Source organism: Mobula birostris, chromosome 22, assembly GCF_030028105.1.
Source record: "Mobula birostris isolate sMobBir1 chromosome 22, sMobBir1.hap1, whole genome shotgun sequence".
In the NCBI taxonomy this organism is placed as follows: Eukaryota; Metazoa; Chordata; class Chondrichthyes; order Myliobatiformes; family Myliobatidae; genus Mobula; species Mobula birostris.
This window is the reverse complement of record NC_092391.1, coordinates 2,236,383-2,256,010: the sequence shown is the minus strand read 5'-3', so window position 1 is coordinate 2,256,010 and position 19,628 is coordinate 2,236,383. Positions and strand designations below refer to the sequence as shown.

Genomic DNA, 19,628 nt, shown 5'->3' with positions numbered 1-19,628 from the left:
GTATTTTATTCAGAGAGTTTTGTGTGACTACGATGTGCTGCCAAGGGAAAATGGTGGAAGTAAATGAGATTGATGCATTTTAGAGACGTTCAGGTAGGCACACGAATGTCAGGTGATGGAACAATATGGACATCGGGGAGGCAGTAGTGACGAGCCTTTGGGGGGTGTTGGAATTGGGAGTTCAATTCCAGCATCCTCCTTTAAGAAAGTTAGTACATTCTTCCTGTGTGTGCGGCGTAGGTTTCCTTCACATTCCAAAGACGTACTGGTTGGGAAGTTAATAGGAAATTGTAAATTGTTCTGTGATTAGGCTCGAGTTAAATCGGACCGTTGCCGGGCAGTGTGCCTCCAAGGGCCTGTTCCACACTGTAGGTCTGAGTAAAATGAACAGTAAAATGTGCAGGCAGAGATCAACAGACAAACGTGCATCACCAGCTGGACGCGCACCTCGGCAGAAAGTCTGGCTTTCTCAGGTAGGAGCACTCTGTCCAGCAGGTCAGCCAGCGGAGGTGAAGGGAAACACAGAACATCAACCTGAAAGGTGAATTACAGTACCGTCTCTTTTCACGCCTGTTGTCTGATTCGTTGAGGGCTTTTGGGGGATTTTCTGATTTTACGTCAGATTTGCACGTTTACTTTTACTTACACGATATGTTACACCGACCCTCCGTCTCCGGATACCCAGACAGTGCACGCCTCTACCTAGCTTGCCGGGGCGGGGTGGCTGGCTGAGGGTGAGAAATCCTGCTAGCTGCACGCCGCGTTGTGATTGGTGCGGCCGCGCCGCTCCCCATGACGATTGGATGAGAGCGCAACCGGCTGTGCTGCGGTTGGACGAGCCGCCCGTCTGTCATGTTGGAGGCCGCCCCCATTTCCCCTCCCCCCTCCCCCCGCCGGGCTCCCGGGACGAGCTGTCACTCAGGCTGGGATGCGGCTGCAACGAGCCGGCTGCAGGCAGCGGTGCACTGGGGGGCTCCGACCGGGCAGCATGCGGCCGCCGGCGCCCGGGCTCGCTCTCGTCGTCCTGTGCCTGGCGTGGCCGGTGCACACCGCCGGTACGGTGGGCTGGAATGGTACCGAGGGCTCGGGAAGCGCCTACAGCACGCCGGGCACCACTGGCCAGTTGTTGCCCACCTCTTCCAGCGCCACTGGTCAGCTGCTGCCCTCCTCTACCAGCGCCACTGGTCAGTTGCTGCCCACCTCTACCAGCGCCACTGGTCAGTTGTTGCCCACCTCTACCAGCGCCACTGGTCAGTTGCTGCCCACCTCTACCAGCGCCAGTGGCCAGCTGCTACCCACCGCCGCCGCCAACTCTAGCAGCACCGGAGGTCAGCCGCTGCCCACCGCCGGCTGGCTGGACGAACCGATGCAAGGTGAGTGTCCTTGTGTGTGGGTTTAGCGATGCGGTGCTCTCTGTCTCCGAGGTCCGGCGGGGCTGCCGAGACGGTGTCGGTTCGCGGAGGCTGTGTGGGTGGGCAGCGGCGGCGGGTCCGCTCGCAGTGATGGGGCGTGCGGGGCAATCTGCGGCGTAAACAATGGGAAACGAGGCGGTGGGTTGTGCCCCAGACCGAGCCTGCGGTGGGGAATCTGCCTCCCTCCCCGCCGCCAGTGCCCCCACCCACCCCCAGCATCCATCCGCACGTCCTCAGGAGGTGATTAGAGCCGGGATGCCTGGCGTTCGGGATTGGGTGCCACACTGACACACGGGCCTGGCTCTCCCTCACAGTGGGACACTTGTTTATTGTGGGTGTGAAGGCAGAGCATGTGTGCGCCTCGGTTTATGGCTGAACGGAGTGTTTTGGTTAGAACATACAGCTGGATGTGTTTTGAGAATTGTCACTGCTAATGTGCTGTTCCTGTGTTTGCAAGCGAGGGCCAGGGGATTCCTCAGACACTGGTAAAACACGAAACTGAAGTCAGACGGGGATATTGTCACTTCCTTGTTGAGGTTTCAAATTACATCATGCTTTATGGTCTAGGTTTTGTTGTGACTCAGGAACACCGTGTGTGAGTTGAGGAAGGCCAAGGCCGTTATACACAACTGGGGTTCGGGGTGCTGTGGACTCGCCCGTGTTCGCACAGGTGCAGGAAACCTGGTTTAAAAGGTGCCCAGGGAACTTCTCAGATCTCCTGGGCATTTTCCCGCGCACAGCAGAAGTTCCTGCCTTGCTGCCAGTCTTCAGAAACGGGTTTATCATCACTGACTTACGTGAAGTGAACTGTGTTTACTTTGCGGCACCTGTACAGTGAAAAGACATGAAATTGCTATAAATGACAAAACTAAAGAGTGCAGAAAAGAGTAATTAGGTAGTGTTCACGGACCGTTCAGAAATTTGATGGCAAAGGTGAAGAAGCACTTGCTTAATTATTGACTGTGTGCCTTCAGGCTCCTGTGTCCTTTCCCCATGTTAGAAATAAGAAGAGGGCATGTCCCGAATAGTGAGGGCCCTTAGTGATGGATGGATGGATGGATGCTTCCTCCTTGAGCCACTGCCCCTTTAAGATGTCCTCTTTAAACCACTTTTTATAACGTTTTACATGCATGATATTTATGTATTAATACACATTTTATTCCATATTCTAACTTTAACCTCTTGACCAACACACCACATCAAATTCCTAATCCATGTACACCAAATCTGTACAGGTTTCAGTTCAGGAACAGTTATTTCATTAGGCTGTTGAAGCAGAGGGGTTAACTTCACTCACCCAACACTGAACTGTTCTCACAGCCTGTCCACTCACTTTTAGGGACGCTTCGTCCCAGGTTCTCTGTTTATAGCTTGTTTATTATCATTATTTTCTTTTGTATTTGTACAGTTGGTTGTTTGTCCAGCCTGTTGGATGCAGGCTTTCATTGATTCTGTTATGGTTTTGATCTTAGTGTAAGTTAAAACTTTGTGGGCCGAAAGGCTGTACTGTTCTGTAATGTTCTGTGTTATGTTATTATATTTACTGAGTATGCCTGCAGGAAAATGAATCTCAGGGTTGTATATGGTGACGTATATGTACTTTGACTATAAGTTCTGATCAAAAAGCTCCAAAACCTGGGCCTTTGTACCTCCTTCTGCAACTGGATCCTTGACTTCCCAACAGGAAGAACACAGTTTGTGTGGATCAGAAATAACAGCTCTACCTTGCTGACAATGAACGTTGGCGCACCTCATGAACGTGAGCTTAGCCCACTGCTCGTCTCCCTATACCTAGGCACAGATGAAGTTTGCTGTCGACACAGCTATTGTTGGCAGAATGTCAGATGGTGACAAGGTGGTGTACAGGAGTGAGATAGATCAGCTGCTTGAGTGATGTCTCAACAACAACCTTGTATTCAACATCAGTAAGACCAGAGAATTGATTCCGGACTTCAGAAGCGGTAAGATGAGGGAACACACCAGTCCTCACTGAGAGATCAGAAGTGGAAAGGGTGAGTGATGTCAAGTTCTTAGGTGTCAACAACGCTGAGGATCTATCCTGGCAGCATATCAATGCAGTTACAAAGAAGGCAAGAAAGTCACTACATTTTGTTATGAGTTTGAGGAAATTTGGCATATCACTAAAGACACTCGTACATTTATACATTTGTAGCATGAAGAGCATTTTAACGGATTGCGTCACTGTCTAGTATTGGGGGGGGAGTGCTACTGCACAGGATTGAAAAAAGCTGCAGGAAGTTGTAAGCTCAATCAGCTCCAGCATGGGCACTAGCCTCCCCCTATCAAGGATACCTTCAAGGAGCAATGCCTCAAAGAGGCGGCACCTGTCACCCAGGATATGCCCTCTCATTGCTGCCATCAAGAAGGAGATACAGGAGCCTGAAGGCACACTCAGTGATTCAGGAACATCTGCTTCTCCTCTGTCGTCAGATTTCTGCACAGACATTGAGCCCACGAACACTACCTCACTACTTTATTTGCTCCTCTTATTTAATTTAACTTTATAAATAAATATAAAACAGTGAATTACACTATATATACAGTACTGTAATTCACTGTTTTTATTATGTATTGTATGGTACTGCTGCCACAAAACAACAAATCTCATAACATATGCCAGTGCTATTAAAGCTGATTCTGAATTTACTTTGAATAAAGTAGATTGTTGATGGTGCCCACACGATCTAATAGTTTGCTGCCATTGCATCTGTACTGTTATTGTGATAGCTCAGCCAAGTGAAACGTAAACCCTCTCATCACAAAGAGCGTGCATTGTTATTATCCAAGAAGGGCAAGCTGATGAGTTCCTCCAGTAACCTTGTGAATAAAGACACAAGGAGGGTAGGAGTGAACTCTGCTTTCTGAATTACCCAGTGCCTGGGTTTAACTTGCAGACTCGAGGCTGTAACATGCACCTGCATGTCCTTGGTTAGTGGAAAAAAATATAAGGAAGCATCTTCCAGTTAAAAGAAGGAAATTGTTTGACTATAAAACAGGAAATACTCAGCCAGTCAGTTTCTTTTGCATTATTTATTTTGTAATTTTTCATAATTTTATGTCTTTGCCATGTACTGACATCACAAAGCAATATTTTTAACATGATATAAACAGATAATAAACCTGATTGTGATTAGCATCATTAGTCAGTCACCTTATGTACAGGTACTCCTGGGCCCGGTGTTACTTTGTGGACATACAATCAATCTAAGAATATAAGCTCTCCTTATGTATTTATATGTATTGTGTTTTTTATTATTATTATTATTATTGTGTTTTTTATCTTATTGTCTTTCTTTTTGCTGCATTGGATTGGGAGAAACAATTATTTCATCCTTCTTTACACTTGTGTCCTGGAAATGACATTAAGCAGCCTTGAATCAGAACAATGCACACCAAATGCTGGAGGAACTCAGCAGGTCAGTCAGCATCAATGGCGAAAATAAACAAATGACGTCTTGGGCTGAGACCCTTAAAGTGCTTTGCTAAAATAAGGGTCTCATCATGAAACGTTAACTGTTTATTCCTCTCCATTGATGCAGATGCACCTGCTGAGTTCCTCCAGTGTTTTGTGCGTGTTGCTCTGGATTTCCAACATCTACAAGATCTCTTGTGTTTATGTGGACATCCCTCCTTCCAGGGAGGTGTAGATGAATGGCATTAAATAATCTTGGATCTGTGGAGAAAGAAGCAGTTGTTATGTCAGTTTGAGGATCCTTTTGGATTGACGGAGACCACCTTGCTCCATTGTGCGGCGTCTTAGCGCTCACTCTCCCTTCAGACCGGGCGGTCGCCAGGCCGAAGTAGTGGAGGGAGGGCTGTCCAGCATATCGGCCTGTTCTGGAGAAAAAACAGAGGGGAAGGGAAACTCTGGAGCAGCAGCAGGCATATAGGTGGTTAGCATAACGCTTTACAGCACGAGTGATGACAGTTCAATTCCCACGACTGCTGTAAGGAGTTTGTACGTTTTTTCCCTGTGACTGCCGGGTTCTCTCCGGTGCTGCAGTTTTCTCCCACCTTTAGAGTACGTACAGTTTAGGGTTAGTGAGTTGTGCCAACGTGTGGTGACACTTGTGGGCTGCCACCAACGTGTCCTCTGAGTGTGTTGGTCGTTGGTGGAAATGACACATATCACTGTATGTTTCGATATACGTGTAATAAGTGAAGCTAATTTTTAATCAGTACAACAGAATCAGCAGCTCCCTGCTTACCTTTTGCGTATAACACCATATGGAGTGCAGTTAATGACGCTGCTGTGTTCCGCTCACTTGTATGGTAGCGTAGTGGTTAGTGATGCTATCAAGTTCGCAGACGACACCATGGTGGTTGGTCTGATCAGAGGGGATGACGAGACGGCCTACAGGGATGAGGTCCGGCACCTGGCCACATGGTGTGCCGACAGCAACCTGGCCCTTAACACCCAGAAGACCAAGGAGATCATTGTGGACTTCAGGCATGCCAGGAGTCACACTCACGTCCCCATCTACATCAACAGAACTGTAGTGGAGCATGTACCAAGCTTTAAATTTCTTGGTGTCCGCATTTCTGAGGGTCTCACCTGGTCCCTGAACTCCTCCATCCTGATCAAAAAGATGCATCAAGAAAGCTCACCTCTGTCCCAGGATACTGGCAGACTTTTACCGCTGTACCATTGAGAGCATACTCACCAACTGCATCTCAGTGTGGTATGGCAATTGTCCCATATAGGACCGCATAGCACTTCAGCGTGTGGTGAAAACTGCCCAGCAGATTATCGGCATCCAATTACCCACCATTGAGAACATCTACCATAAACGTTGCCTGGGCTGGGTGAAAAGCATTATCAAGGATGCATCTCACCCGAACCATGGACTTTTTACTCTCCTCCCATCTGGTAGGCGCTACAGGGGCCTCCGCTCCCACACCAGCAGGCACAGGAAGAGCTTCTTCCCTGAGGCTGTGACACTGCTGAACCTCTCATCACAGTGCTAAGCACTATTGCATTTGTATTGTACTGTCTCAGTACTTTTATATTTGTGTGCTGTAGCACTTTTTTTATTCACAGTTATTTTGTAAATAACACTATACTTTGCATTTCTGGTCCGATGCTAATTGCATTTCATTGTCTTTGTATCTGTACTCGGCACAATGACAATAAAGTTGAATCTAATCTAATCTAATTGTAGTTCGTAGCGTTGGCATTCAGTTCTAGTACTAGTTGGTATGTTCCTTCCCATGTGCACATGGCTTTCCTCCGGGTCCTCTGGTTCCCGACCGCATTCCAAAGTTAGTAGGTTAATTAGTCATTGTAAGTCGTACCGTGATCAGGCTAGGATTAAATCAGTGGGTTGCTGGGCAGTGCATCTCGAAGGTTCAGAAGTATCTCTAAATAATGAAATAAACGAGCTACTGTTTTCTCATATTTTTAAGAAGGACAGTTAATATCTGACAGTCAGTTGAAAGTGTAGGGAATTGGAGAAGTTTTTACTTTCTAAGTCAGTTTTGTCTGGTAACCTACTACAACTCGCCCACTTATGGTTTCAGTTCCTTGTGTTCCCACGTGGCAAGATTATATACAGGGCTTGGTCTGTCCACCAGCTGCCCCAGAATGAGCCCAACCATATCAAAGGTGTAAGCACATACAGTGTTACTTACCTCCTGTACCAGTGAATTGTATATCATTGTGACTACTGCCTGCATTTACAAGACTAGGACAACATGGAGCAGATGGGTGGAAGGGCCTGGTTGCATGCTGTGATAACTCTATCTCTACGTCACCAAATCAGAATCCGAATCACCGGCATGTGTTGTGAAATTTGTAACCTTAACAGCAGCAGTTCCATGCACTACATAATATAGAAGAAGAAGAAAAAAAAATAATAAATATGTAAATTAATTACAGTATACAGATGAATTTCCACGTAATGTAAAACAGCCTGGAACTGGATGTTGGCATTTTCTATTGCTGCATGAAGTTCAGTTGTATCATGGTGAAAAATAATGTTATGCATTTTAAATTTCTAGGCAATTATTTTTTAATTTAGTGTGAAAGAACCGAAGAACGCCAATGTTACAAATGATTAGCAAGTAGAAATTTTAAGGTTAGCTTAATTGTTTAAAATTAATCATAGAGCACAATTTATTATTCCGACTTGTCTTTGGTGATATTTCCCATGTTTAGCATATCCATTGAATAATTGGTTACTGTTCGTAACTATTTCAAGGAACGTTTTTATTGCAAAATTTTACAAAGGTTACATGAAAGCTCACAATTAGTGGAAGTCTGCACCCAATTCACCTGTCATACTGGAGAGAACTCTTACTTAACCCTGTCACCCCTACTGGGGCATAGGCTGCCAACAACCGCTTGCCAGAATCCTCTGTCCTAAGCCAGTCTTTCAAATCCAGCTGTAGCTCTTCTAGGTGAAGATCATTCCTCTCCCAGGGACAGGGATGAGCTCCTGTTGCTGTTTCTGTAGCTCTGGGTTTTTACATGATGGCGTTGTTATATGGTTGTTAAATTGTTATATGGTTATATGGTTGCTAGCCCCATGTCCAACCCTCCTCCTTTCAGACTCGGGCTTGGGACTATCCATAGTGGAGTTGCGAGAGTTCATCACTTGGTCCAATGTCAAAGGATGAAACCTTTTGGTACAGTGTCATTAGCATTCTTTTGTAGAAAATAAAGTAACTCTTTTTGTGACAGGCAGCTGTTAATGATGTTTTTAAGTCATGTGCTCAGCTTCGGTCCGTGACTATTACTTTTCCTGCCTTTTGAAAATAATGGGATAGTGTACGTTGTGTGATGTGACTTGTTTCTGGTAATCACAGGGACATTCCCTCACTGTGGGACAGAAAAATTCTGACCTCTGCCTCTTAATTTTAAATGCACCGTTGACAGTGCTGGACAGCAACTCTCACTGTTCCTTTATTCCTTACTTGCTTCAACTTCAGAAACACAAATCCTTTCATTCTGTTGTTTGTTTGTTCCGACTTAAACCATTCATGTGTGTGATGTAGCAAGAAGTTGCTCTTCAATGCAAAATAATAAGCAGATGTAGTAGAAAGATGATGTTAGTCTATATTGTCCAGATGTGGGTCATGTCAGCTGCCAGAAGACATTTGATGAGGTTTCACAAAGAGGTCAATAGCAAAAGTGAAAGTTCGTAGAATTAGAGAATAATGGTTGGTGATTGTCCAGGAGGCAGGAGTTGGAGAGATGGGGTGGAAGGAATTGGAGTCAGTTTCTGTTGTCCTATCTTTTCATCCCTGGAGAGCTTGCAGGTGAATCAAGTGAAGTTTGTTAATGGGGTAAAGTCCAATGAAGGTTAAGGAGCAATTCGGGGCAGAGATCAGCTCAGGTTATCTTTCTGTGGAGATGAGTGTGGAAACTACAGGGGGTCATTGACAGATGAAATGAATGGCTGTAAGTCATATACCGGGGTGTCCACCTCACATCGTACTGGGGTGGCACGCTGACCTAGAGTTTAGCGCATTGCTTTATAGCAGCAGCGATCAACAATCAGGGTTCAATTCTCGCTGCAGCCTGTAACATTCTCCCCATGACTGTGTGGGTTTCCTCCGGGTGCTCCAGTTGCCTTCCACAATCCAGGGACATGCGGGTTAGGGTTAGTAAGTTGTGGGAGCCAGAAGTGTGGTGACACTTGCGGGCTGTCTCCAGCACGTGGTGAATTCACTGTATGTGTGACAAATAAAGCAAATCTCTTAATTTCCCATTTCAAACCTTTAGCATGTATACCGTCTACTCTATGTGATTCACGTGAGCAGGGAGTTTGATTGCGCCCTGCTTTAGATGAAAGTACGCTACAGTAGCATAGCGGCTAGCGTGACTGCCACAGTAGCGCAGTGGTTAGTGTGATGCTGTGACAGCTCGGGGTGTCGGAGTTCACAGTTCAGTCCCAGCGCTCTCAGTAAGACGTTTGTCCTTGCTTCCCAAGGAGTGTGTGTGTTTCCTCCTGGTCCCCTGGTTTCCTCCCACAGTTAGTAGATTAATTGTAAGCTATCCTGTGATTAGGCTAGGGTTAAATAGGTGGGTTGCTAGTGGTGCGGCTCAAAGGGCCAGAAAGGTCTGTTCCACACTGAACCTTTAAATACATAAACTTACTAATCTGGATAGTCATAGTCATACTTTATTGATCCTGGGGGAAATTGGTTTTCGTTACAGTTGCACGATAAATAATAAATAGTAATAAAGGAATAAATAGTAATAAATAGTAATAGAAATAAATAGTAATAAGGATCTACAAAAAACAACTTAGAAAAATCTGCAGTTGTTGAAAGGCAAAACGATTTGTGTGTTTTAAGGTGTTTCTATAACCTGATTATCCGGTGGAATAACAGATGGAATTTCCACTTCTATCCTAGTGGACTGTGGATATTTTTCTTTAAGAAAAGAGGAAGATGATCTCCAGTTGGAGCCTGGCTGGAATGCTGAGTTCGCTCGTGGATATTGGGGAGAAGTGATAAGGGATATAGATTGAAGGTGAATGATTAAAGAGAGGAGTGATCAATTCACAGAACTGTTGGGTGAGCTGTGCTAATGAGGCTTTCCATCGGGGTCAACCATGGATGTGCTGTCCCATCTGTCCGTGTTTACCCGAGCCAAGGCAATATGATACGGAGAACAAGCTGTTGCCCGCGTAGCAGGCTTTCCCTCCCCACGCAGCTAATGAATCCAAAGGAACGGTGGAGACCAATTCAGATTGGCACCAGCATTGTCGCAGGAGTTGTGAGTCAGTGTTGAACTCAATGTAGGACTCTGGCTCTGGATTTTTCCATGAGGTTTTGTGATAACGAACTAACACAGTTACACGGGAGACTGTTCATTCCAACTTATCTCTTTAAATGAATTTTGAGATCAGCAGATAGCTTTGTTTGTAATTTCTGTGGTGAGCACATCTAAACTCCCTGTAGGACCGAGCATTTCTGAATATTGAACATAGAACATTATAGCACAGTACTGTACAGTCCCTTCAGCACACATCACTGTGCTAACTTTTTAATCTACTCTAAAATCAGGCTAACCTTTCCCTCACACATCCATGTACCTATCCAAGAGTTTCTTAAATGTCTCTACTCTATCTGCCTCTGCTATTATCCCTGGCAGCATGTTCCATACACCTACTACTCTGTAAAATCCTTACCTCTGGCATCCACCCCCCACCCCCCACCCCCAATACTTTCCTCCAATCACCTTAAATTATGCCCCCTCATATTAGCCATTTCCACCCTGGGAGAAGTCTCTGGCTGTCCACTTGATCTATACCTCTATATGCCTCTTATTATCTTGTACGCCTCCAACAAGTCACCTCTCACCCTCCTTCACTCCAAAGAGAAAAGCCCCAGCTCACTCAGCCAATCTTCATAAGACACGCTGTCTAATCCAGGCAGCATCCTGGTAAATCTCCTCTGTACCCTCTCTAAAGCTTCCACATCTTTCCTATAATGACGTGACCATAACTGAACACTACTCCAAGTGTGAATATTGATATAGTTGGTGGTTTATGTTTTGGAATATTTCTATCATTGCTGAGATGTTTGTCATCAACAATGCTATTTTCTGCTGCTTATTTATGCCCCAATACTTGTGTAGCAGATCTGTTCTTTGGATGAGATCATTGGGTTGGAATTGTCACTGCTGGATTCTTCAAATGTTTTTTTAATGAACAAAAGGCTAATTAATCTGGAATGTTGACAGGGCGGGGTTTTGTGTTCGTTTGTGTCAGCACAGGTTAGGGGATATTTTTAGATCTAAACCTGGTGATTGCATGTTTAAATTGTTGGGTGAGCAATTATAATTTTCCTCGTTGTGGTATTTTCTAGTTTATGTGAATATTATGCAATAATCTGTTCTGGTGGATTGCTGTTGTGAGATGGCAGACCGACAAGGAAATAATATGCTGGCGAAGTGGTGGGTGGGAATGTCGGAGTGATTGAAAGCATAATTTCAATTCCGAAGCTCTCAAAGCCATGCACAATACCAGCCATTATTTCAAACATGACATTTTTGTTCACTTTGTATGGTGTCATTTATGTGAAGAATGTGCAGCTCAGCTGACGAGGTGGTGTGGAGGAAAACAATCTTTTATTTTCTGCTACCTCTGTAACCGCAGCAGTGAAGGAGACAGACTGCTCAGTTACCACCCACTCTCTCCAGCTCATGAACTGAAAGACCATGGCAAAACACATTGGAATATCTTCGTGTTTTTGATTTTCAAGTGCAGAAATAACGCTCCTTTGGCAGTGTTCCCCTTTCGATGTGGAGAAAACAGCATTTCCTCAGTGGATAGAATCTTATTGCTGTGGTCCAGTGTGCTTGTAAGCCGGTTTCTACGCTCAGTGAACATGTTATTACTCTGTACCTTCTGCTGTGAAACCCATCCACTTCAAGGTTCAACATGTTGGACATTCAGAGATGCTCTCCTGCACATCATTGTCATGAGTGGTTGTTTGAGTTACTGTCAGCTTGAACCAGTCTGGCCATCCTCCTCTGACTTCTCTCATTAACAAGGTGTTTTCACTCACAGAGCTGTCACTCACTGAATGTTTTTTGATCTTCCCAATATTCCCTGTAAGCTCGAGACTGTTGCATGTGAAAATCCCAGGAGATCTGCAGTTTCTGAGATACTCAAACCTCCCCATCTGGCACCAACAATCATTTCATGTTCAAAGCCACTTAGATCACTTTTCTTCTCCATTCTGATGTTTGGACTGAAGAACAACAGAATCTCTTAACCATGTCTGCATGCTTTTCTGCATTGAGTTGCTGTCACATGATTGGCTGATTAGATACTTGCATTAACAAGAGAGAATCTGCAGATGCTGGAAATCCAAGCACACACACAATTCTGGAGGAATTCAACAGGCCGGGCAGCATCTATAGAAAAGAGTACAATTGACGTTTTGAGTTGAGACCCTTCAGGACTAGAAAAAAAAGGAGGAGGTGTCAGAGGAAGAATGTGGGGAGAGGGGAGGAAGAACCGCAAGGTGAGAAGTGAAACCAGGAGGGGAGGAGGGCTGAAGTAAAGAGCTGGGAGGTTGATTGGTGAAAGAGATACAGGTTGAAGGAGGAATCTGATGAGAGGACAGAAGGCCATGAAAAGGGGGAGGAGCACCAGAGGGAGGTGATAAGGTGAGAGAGGGAAATGGGAATGGTGAAGGGGGTGGGGGCATTACCAGAAGTTCTGGGTAGCCTCCAGCCCAATGGCATGAACATCAATTTCATGAACTTTCAGCAATGGTCCCCCTCTCCTGGGTGGTGCACCTGATGAAGAGTCTCATCCCGAAACATTGACTGTTTACTCTTTTCCATAGATGCTGTCTGGCCTGCTGAGTTCCTCCAGCATTTTGTGCGGGCTATGTCCACTACCTTTTAGACCATAAGAGCATAAGATATAGGAGCAAAGTTAGGCTATTTGGTTCTTGGACTTTGCCATTTCATCATGGCTGATCCATTCTTCCCCTCGGCCCCAATCTCCTGCCTTTTCCCCATATCCCTTCATGTTCTGACCAATCAAGAATCTGTCACCCTCTGTCTTAAATATACATAAAGACTTGGCCTCCATTCCTTTGCCCCTCATTCTTCTGAAATCTAGTGAATACAGGCCCAGAGCCATCAAATGTTCTTCATATGACAAGTTGTTCAATCCTGGAATCATTTTTGTGAACCTACTTTGAACCCTGTCCAGTTTCAGCACATCCTTTCTAAGATAAGGGGCCCAAAGTTGCTCACAGTACTCCCAGTGAGACTGCAGCAGTGCTTTATAAAGTCTCAGCTTTACACCTTTGCTTTTATATTCTAGTCCTTTTTGTAGAATTTTCCATTTAAGGACATTGGTATTTACATACCTAGCTGCAATACACTCTCCACCGCACTTCTATAGAAGTTTGCAAAGTTTTTGATGAAATAATGTATCTTCTAAGTAGAGGTGCTACCATGCTTTCTTCTTAATCACACTTGTGTGCTGGCCCAGGAAAGGCCCTCCAAAATGATAACACAGAGGAATTTGAAGCTGCTGACCCTGTCCACCTGTGATCTTCTGAAGAGGACTGGATCATGGACCTCCAGTTTCCTCCTTCTGAGGTCAATAATCAGCTACCCGTTATTTCATCCTCTGTCGGATTCACGCCTGCAATCGCCGTTTTTTTGACTTTGTCATGTTAGGCAAAGATCGCAAGATCCTACATCTACGGACTCCAGAGCCTGCTGGCCCTGAAACTAGCAGGCATGAACTTCAGATTGCGGCCCCTGCCATTGATCTCGGCGGCTCCAACACCTCAGGGCATATTCAAAACCCGGACTCCAGCAACGACCATGGACACCTTCACAGCGATTGCGCAACCACCAACTGCGACGCCAGCCTTGAACTCCAGGCCGGGTCTTTATGTGCTGCTGTTGTGACTCCCGTCTCCCCTTACCCCACCACCACTCCGCAGCCCCGTCTTCCTCAGATCCCACCGTCAACTCCTGGGCCCTCAGAGGCTCCATCTTCCTCTCACCCCAACCCTCCCCTCTCCATTGACACACCCAGCCTCCCCCCTCCCCCCTCTGATCCCAGCTCTCATCCGTGCCGGGTCTTTACCATCCCCTCCGACCTTCAACTGTCGGAGGCAGAATGCTCTGTTCTCAGTAAGGGCCTCACGTTTGTCCCCCTTCGCCCACACCTCAGCGAGTTCCGTGTTTGTCATGATGCGGAACTTTTCTTCCGCGTTCTCCGTCTCCGAGCCTACTTCTTCAACAAGGACGCTTCCACCCCCACCGATGACCCCTTCTCCCGTCTTCAACCCTCCTCTTCTTCATGGACACCCCGCTCTGGTCTTCTGCCTGCTCTGGATCTCTTTATCGCTAACTGCCGACGGGACATCAACCGTCTCGACTTCACCGCACCTTGTCCCCATTCCAACCTCACTCCTTCGGAACGCTCTGCTCTCCACTCCCTCCGCACTAATCCTAACATTATTAAACCCGCCGATAAGGGGGGTGCTGTTGTAGTCTGGCGTACTGACCTCTACCTTGCCGAGGCACAGTGACAACTCGCGGATACCTCCTCTTATTTACCCCTCGATCGTGACCCCACTAAGGAGCACCCCAGGCCATTGTCTCCCACACCATCACCGACTTTATCCGCTCAAGGGATCTCCCATCCACTGCTACCAATCTTATAGTTCCCACACCCCGCACTTCCTGTTTCTACCTCCTACCCAAGATCCACAAACCTGCCTGTCCTGGCCGACCTATTGTCTCAGCTTGCTCCTGCCCCACCGAACTCGTTTCTGCATACCTCGACACGGTCTTATCACCCCTTGTTCAATCCCTTCCGACCTATGTTTGTGACACTTCTCACGCTCTTAAACTTTTCGATGATTTTAAGTTCCCTGGCCCCCACCGCTTTATTTTCACCATGGATACCCAGTCCTTATATACTTCCATCCCCCATCAGGAAGGTCTCAAAGCTCTACGCTTCTTTTTGGATTCCAGACCTAATCAGTTCCCCTCTACCAGCACTCTGCTATGCCTGCCTTTTTGTTGGGTTTGTGGAACAATCTATGTTCTGTGCCTATTCTGGTATCTGTCCCCCACTTTTCCTTCGCTACATCGATGACTGCATTGGCGCTGCTTCCTGCACGCATGCAGAACTCGTTGACTTTATTTACTTTGCCTCCAACTTTCACCCTGCCCTCAAGTTTACCTGGTCCATTTCCGACACCTCCCTCCCCTTTCTAGATCTTTCTGTCTCTGTCTCTGGAGACAGCTTATCCACTGACGTGTACTATAAGCCTACTGACTCTCACAGCTATCTGGACTATTTCCCTTTTTACCCTGTCTCTTGCAAAAACGCAATCCCCTTCTCGCAATTCCTCCGTCTCCGCTGCATCTGCTCTCAGGATGAGGCTTTTCACTCTAGGACGAGGGAGATGTCTTCCTTTTTTAAAGGAAGGGGCTTCCCTTCCTCCACTATCAACTCTACTCTTAAACGCATCTCCCCCATTTCACGTACATCTGCTCTCACTCCATCCTCCTGCCACCCCACTAGGAATAGGGTTCCCCTGGTCCTCACCTACCACCCCACCAGCCTCCGGGTCCAACATATTATTCTCCGTAACTTCCGCCACCTCCAACGGGATCCCACCACTAAGCACATCTTTCCCTCCCCCACTCTCTCTGCGTTCCGCAGGGATCGCTCCCTACACAACTCCCTTGTCCATTCGTCCCCCCCATCCCTCCCCACTGATCTCCCTCCTGGCACTTATCCGTGTTAGCGGAACAAGTGCTACACATGCCCTTACACTTCCTCCCTTACCACCATTCAGGGCCCCAAACAGTCCTTCCAGGTGAGGCAACACTTCACCTGTGAGTCGACTGGGGTGATATACTGCGTCTGGTGCTCCCGATGTGGCCTTTTATATATTGGCGAGACCCGACGCAGACTGGGAGACTGCTTTGCTGAACATCTATGCTCTGTCCGCCAGAGAAAGCAGGATCTCCCAGTGGCCACACATTTTAATTCCACATCCCATTCCCATTCTGACATGTCTATCCACGGCCTCCTCTACTGTAAAGATGAAGCCACACTCAGGTTGGAGGAACAACACCTTATATTCCGTCTGGGTAGCCTCCAACTTGATGGCATGAACATCGACTTCCCTAACTTCTGCTAAGGCCCCACCTCCCCCTCGTACCCCATCTGTTACTTATTTTTATGCACATATTCTTTCTCTCACTCTCCTTTTTCTCCCTCTGTCCCTCTGAATATACCTCTTGCCCATCCTCTGGGTCTTCCCCCCCCCCCCCCACCTTGTCTTTCTTCCCGGACCTCCTGTCCCATGATCGTCTTGTATCCCCTTTTGCCAATCACTTGTCCAGCTCTTGGCTCCATCCCTCCCCCTCCTGTCTTCTCCTATCATTTTGGATCTCCCCCTCCCCCTCCAACTTTCAAATCCCTTACTCACTCTTCCTTCAGTTAGTCCTGACGAAGGGTCTGGGCTCGAAACGTCGACTGTACCTCTTCCTACAGATGCTGCCTGGCCTGCTGCGTTCATCAGCAACTTTGATGTGTGTTGCTTCAATAATCAGCTCCTTGGTCTTGCTGACATTGAATGAGAGGTTATTGTGGCCCCACTCAGCCAGATTTTCAGTCTCCCTGCCATCTGCTGATTTGGCATCACCTTTAATTTGGCTTACGACAGTGGTGTCATCAATAGACTTAAATATGGCATTGGAGCTGTGCTTGGCTTCAGTCATAAGGGTAAAGTAAGCAACACAGGGGACTAAGCACACAGCTTGTAGTGCACTTAACCTGATGGAGATTGTGGAGGAGATGTTGCCAATCCCAACTGAGTGGGTTCTGCAAGGGAGGAAATTGAGCACCCAGTTGCACAAGTAGGTATTGAGGCCACTGTCTTGGAGCTTATTGGTTAGTTTTGTGAGGATGATAGTATTGAAAGCTGAGCTGTCGTCGACAAGTGCATGGTGATGTATGCATTTTCACTGCCCGGATGTTCCAGGGTTGAGTGAAGAGCCAATGAAATAGCATCTGCTGTGGACCTCTTGTGCTGGTCAGCAATTTGGAGTGGATCCAAGTCACTTCTCAGGCTGGAGGTGACACGTTTCATTACCAACCTCTCAAAGCACTTCATCACAGAGGATGTAAGTGCTGCTGGACGATATCACTGAGGCAGGTTACCACATTCTTAGCCACTGGTATAATTGAAGCAGATGGGTACCTCAGGCTGCTGAGGCGAGAGGGAGAATGTCTCGGTGAACACTCCAGCCAGTTGATCAGCATAGGTCTTTGGTACTCGGCCGGATGCTTTGTGTGTGTGGGTACTGCAGTCAGTTTGAGAGACAAATGGTGGCTTGGCCTTTATTGAAATTGGCTTTGAGTGAGCAGGTATTGCTTAGGCTCCTGCTGAGACGGCAATCTGCCATTCTACCAGATGAAATGCAGTGAAATTCACCTGACTGATTCCTGGGACATGGGCTGTGCTTGATGGTAAGAGATTAAACAGATTGTCTGTACTCTCTTGAGTGTAGAAAATTGCAAGGTAACATCAACAGGGGCACATTCGTTGGTGAATTGACAGGGTAGATACCGAATTCACAGACTACTTCTCTTTCCACAGCGCCTCCTGGCTTGAGATTTCCTCGTACTCTCTATTTCTATTCAAGATTCCCAGCACCTGCATTTTAATTATTTTCATTAGATGCAGAGCTGATGTCTAGAGCATTGGTCACAGAGTCACAGTAAGTTGCTGGCTGCTCGGAACTGAGGGGAAGTGTTTCCATTCAGCAGTCGTGAACTTTTGGATACTCCCTCCTGAGGGGGCTTGGTCACCAAGTGTAAGGTTGATGGATCTTTGAACATTGAAGGAATCAAGGTGTCCAGGTCACTGCTGAGATACACGATGATAAGAGACATAGATCGAGTGGGCAGCCAGAGATCTTTTCCCGGGGTGGAAATGGCTAATAAGAGAGGGTATAATTTTAAGGTGATTGGAGGAAAGTGTTGGGCGGATGTTAGAAGGAGGTGTTCTACACAGTGTGGTGGGTGTCTGGAAAGCCCTGCCAGGGCAGCGGTTGAAGCAGATACATGAAGGAGATCTAAGAGACTGTTAGATAGACACATGGATGAAAGAAAAATGGAGGGTTACGTGGGAAGGAAGGGTTAGATTGATCTTGGAGTGGGTTGAAAGGTCGGCACAATGTTGTAGTCTGAAGGCCTGTACTGTTCTGTGTTCTGTCAGCGAAAACACTACACCTGCAAAGAAGTGTAATGATAACATTTGGAGTATTGTTTCCATTGGCTTTCTAGAGAACACTGCACAGGAGAGGTTTCTCCAGTGATCCTTGGAAAGAAATGCTAAGATGAGTGGTCCCATTTTTGTTGGTCTTGGTTCATTCCTATCCTCATCATCGGGAGTGCAGGGCTTGGGTTGTGGAGAAAAACTGGACAAGCCAGGAGAGATGGAGGCTGATTTGACCTAGAAATTTATCAAATCGCATGAGGTGTAGATAAGGTGGATGGTCCCAGGATTGGGGAGATAGGAGAGTCTAAAGCTAGAGGCTGCAGGTTTAAGGTGAGAGGAGAGAGATTGAAAGGGGATCCCCGGGTGACATTGTGGATGGTAATGAGTACATGGGACCAGTTGCTAGAGGAAACGGTTGAGGCAGGTAAAATTGGAACGTGTCAAAGATATTTGCAATTGATCGTAAAGATTTTTAAGATTAAGATTAATTTTATTTGGCACATGTAACCTGCATTGAAATGCATCATTTTGGCTCAATGACCAATAACATTCCAGGTAGAATCAAAGTATGTGTCTATTTATATATTTCTGCAGACTTTCACCTTATAGTACCCTGAGATTTATTACTTGCAGGCATTTACATAGAATAAAGAAATACAATCATATCAATGAAAAACTACACACAAAGACTAACAAACAACCAGTGTGCAAAAGAAGGCAAGCTGAACAAATACAACCTCCCCTCGCCCCCACCGGCAAATAATAATAAATAAATAATACCCATTTATTTATTAATAAATAAATAACATAGCTTGAAGGTTATGCTGGGAGCTGTCTGCATACTTCCAGCTCCAACAGCATGGTTTCAGCTTGAAATTTGGGACTAGCACAGGCAAGTGGGACGAGCTCAGGTGGGTTCCTGGATTGGCATGGACTAGAACGGCCAAAGGGCCTGTTTCTGTTCTGTGGTTGGGTTGAAGGTGAGTGGAGACATTGTTGATTCTTGGAGCTGAGACTCATAACGCTTCCTTTTGGTGTGAGGTTAGTCTGCAGAGCTTGATTGCTTTCACAAATGACTGCTAAAGTCAAACTAAATGTATTATCAAAGTGCATACATGTTATCATATTCTACCTTGAGATTCATTTTCAAGAAATAAACACATATAAAACTCTGCCATGGATGGTCCCAAGCCTGATTGCTAAAGGAATAGGGTTGGACATGGAGCCAGCAACCCTATCCGGTTAAAAAAGCAGAGCTACTGAAAAGCCAGCAGGAACTCCATCCCTGGGAGAGGAAGGATCTTTGCCTAGAAGAGGAATAGATGGGCTATACCTAGACTTGGAAGACTGGCCCAGGCCTGGCGAGCTGCTGTTAGTGGCATATGCTCCCGTAGGGGCGACGGGCTTCAGAAGATGGAACACACATAAAATACTTATCAAACAGTCTGCTGG

General features: G+C 46.4%; 1 protein-coding gene across 1 annotated transcript in view; it reads left to right on the top strand.

The window, feature by feature from the left end:
* The first annotated feature begins 906 nt into the window (after window positions 1–906).
* LOC140186334 (multiple epidermal growth factor-like domains protein 9) overlaps window positions 907–19,628 on the top strand; it is a 231,742-nt gene continuing 213,020 nt past the window's right edge. The window contains exon 1 of the mRNA XM_072240468.1: window positions 907–1,373. Coding sequence (XP_072096569.1) covers window positions 929–1,373 — 445 coding nt within the window. The 5' untranslated portion in view covers window positions 907–928. The remainder of the gene's footprint in view (window positions 1,374–19,628) is intronic.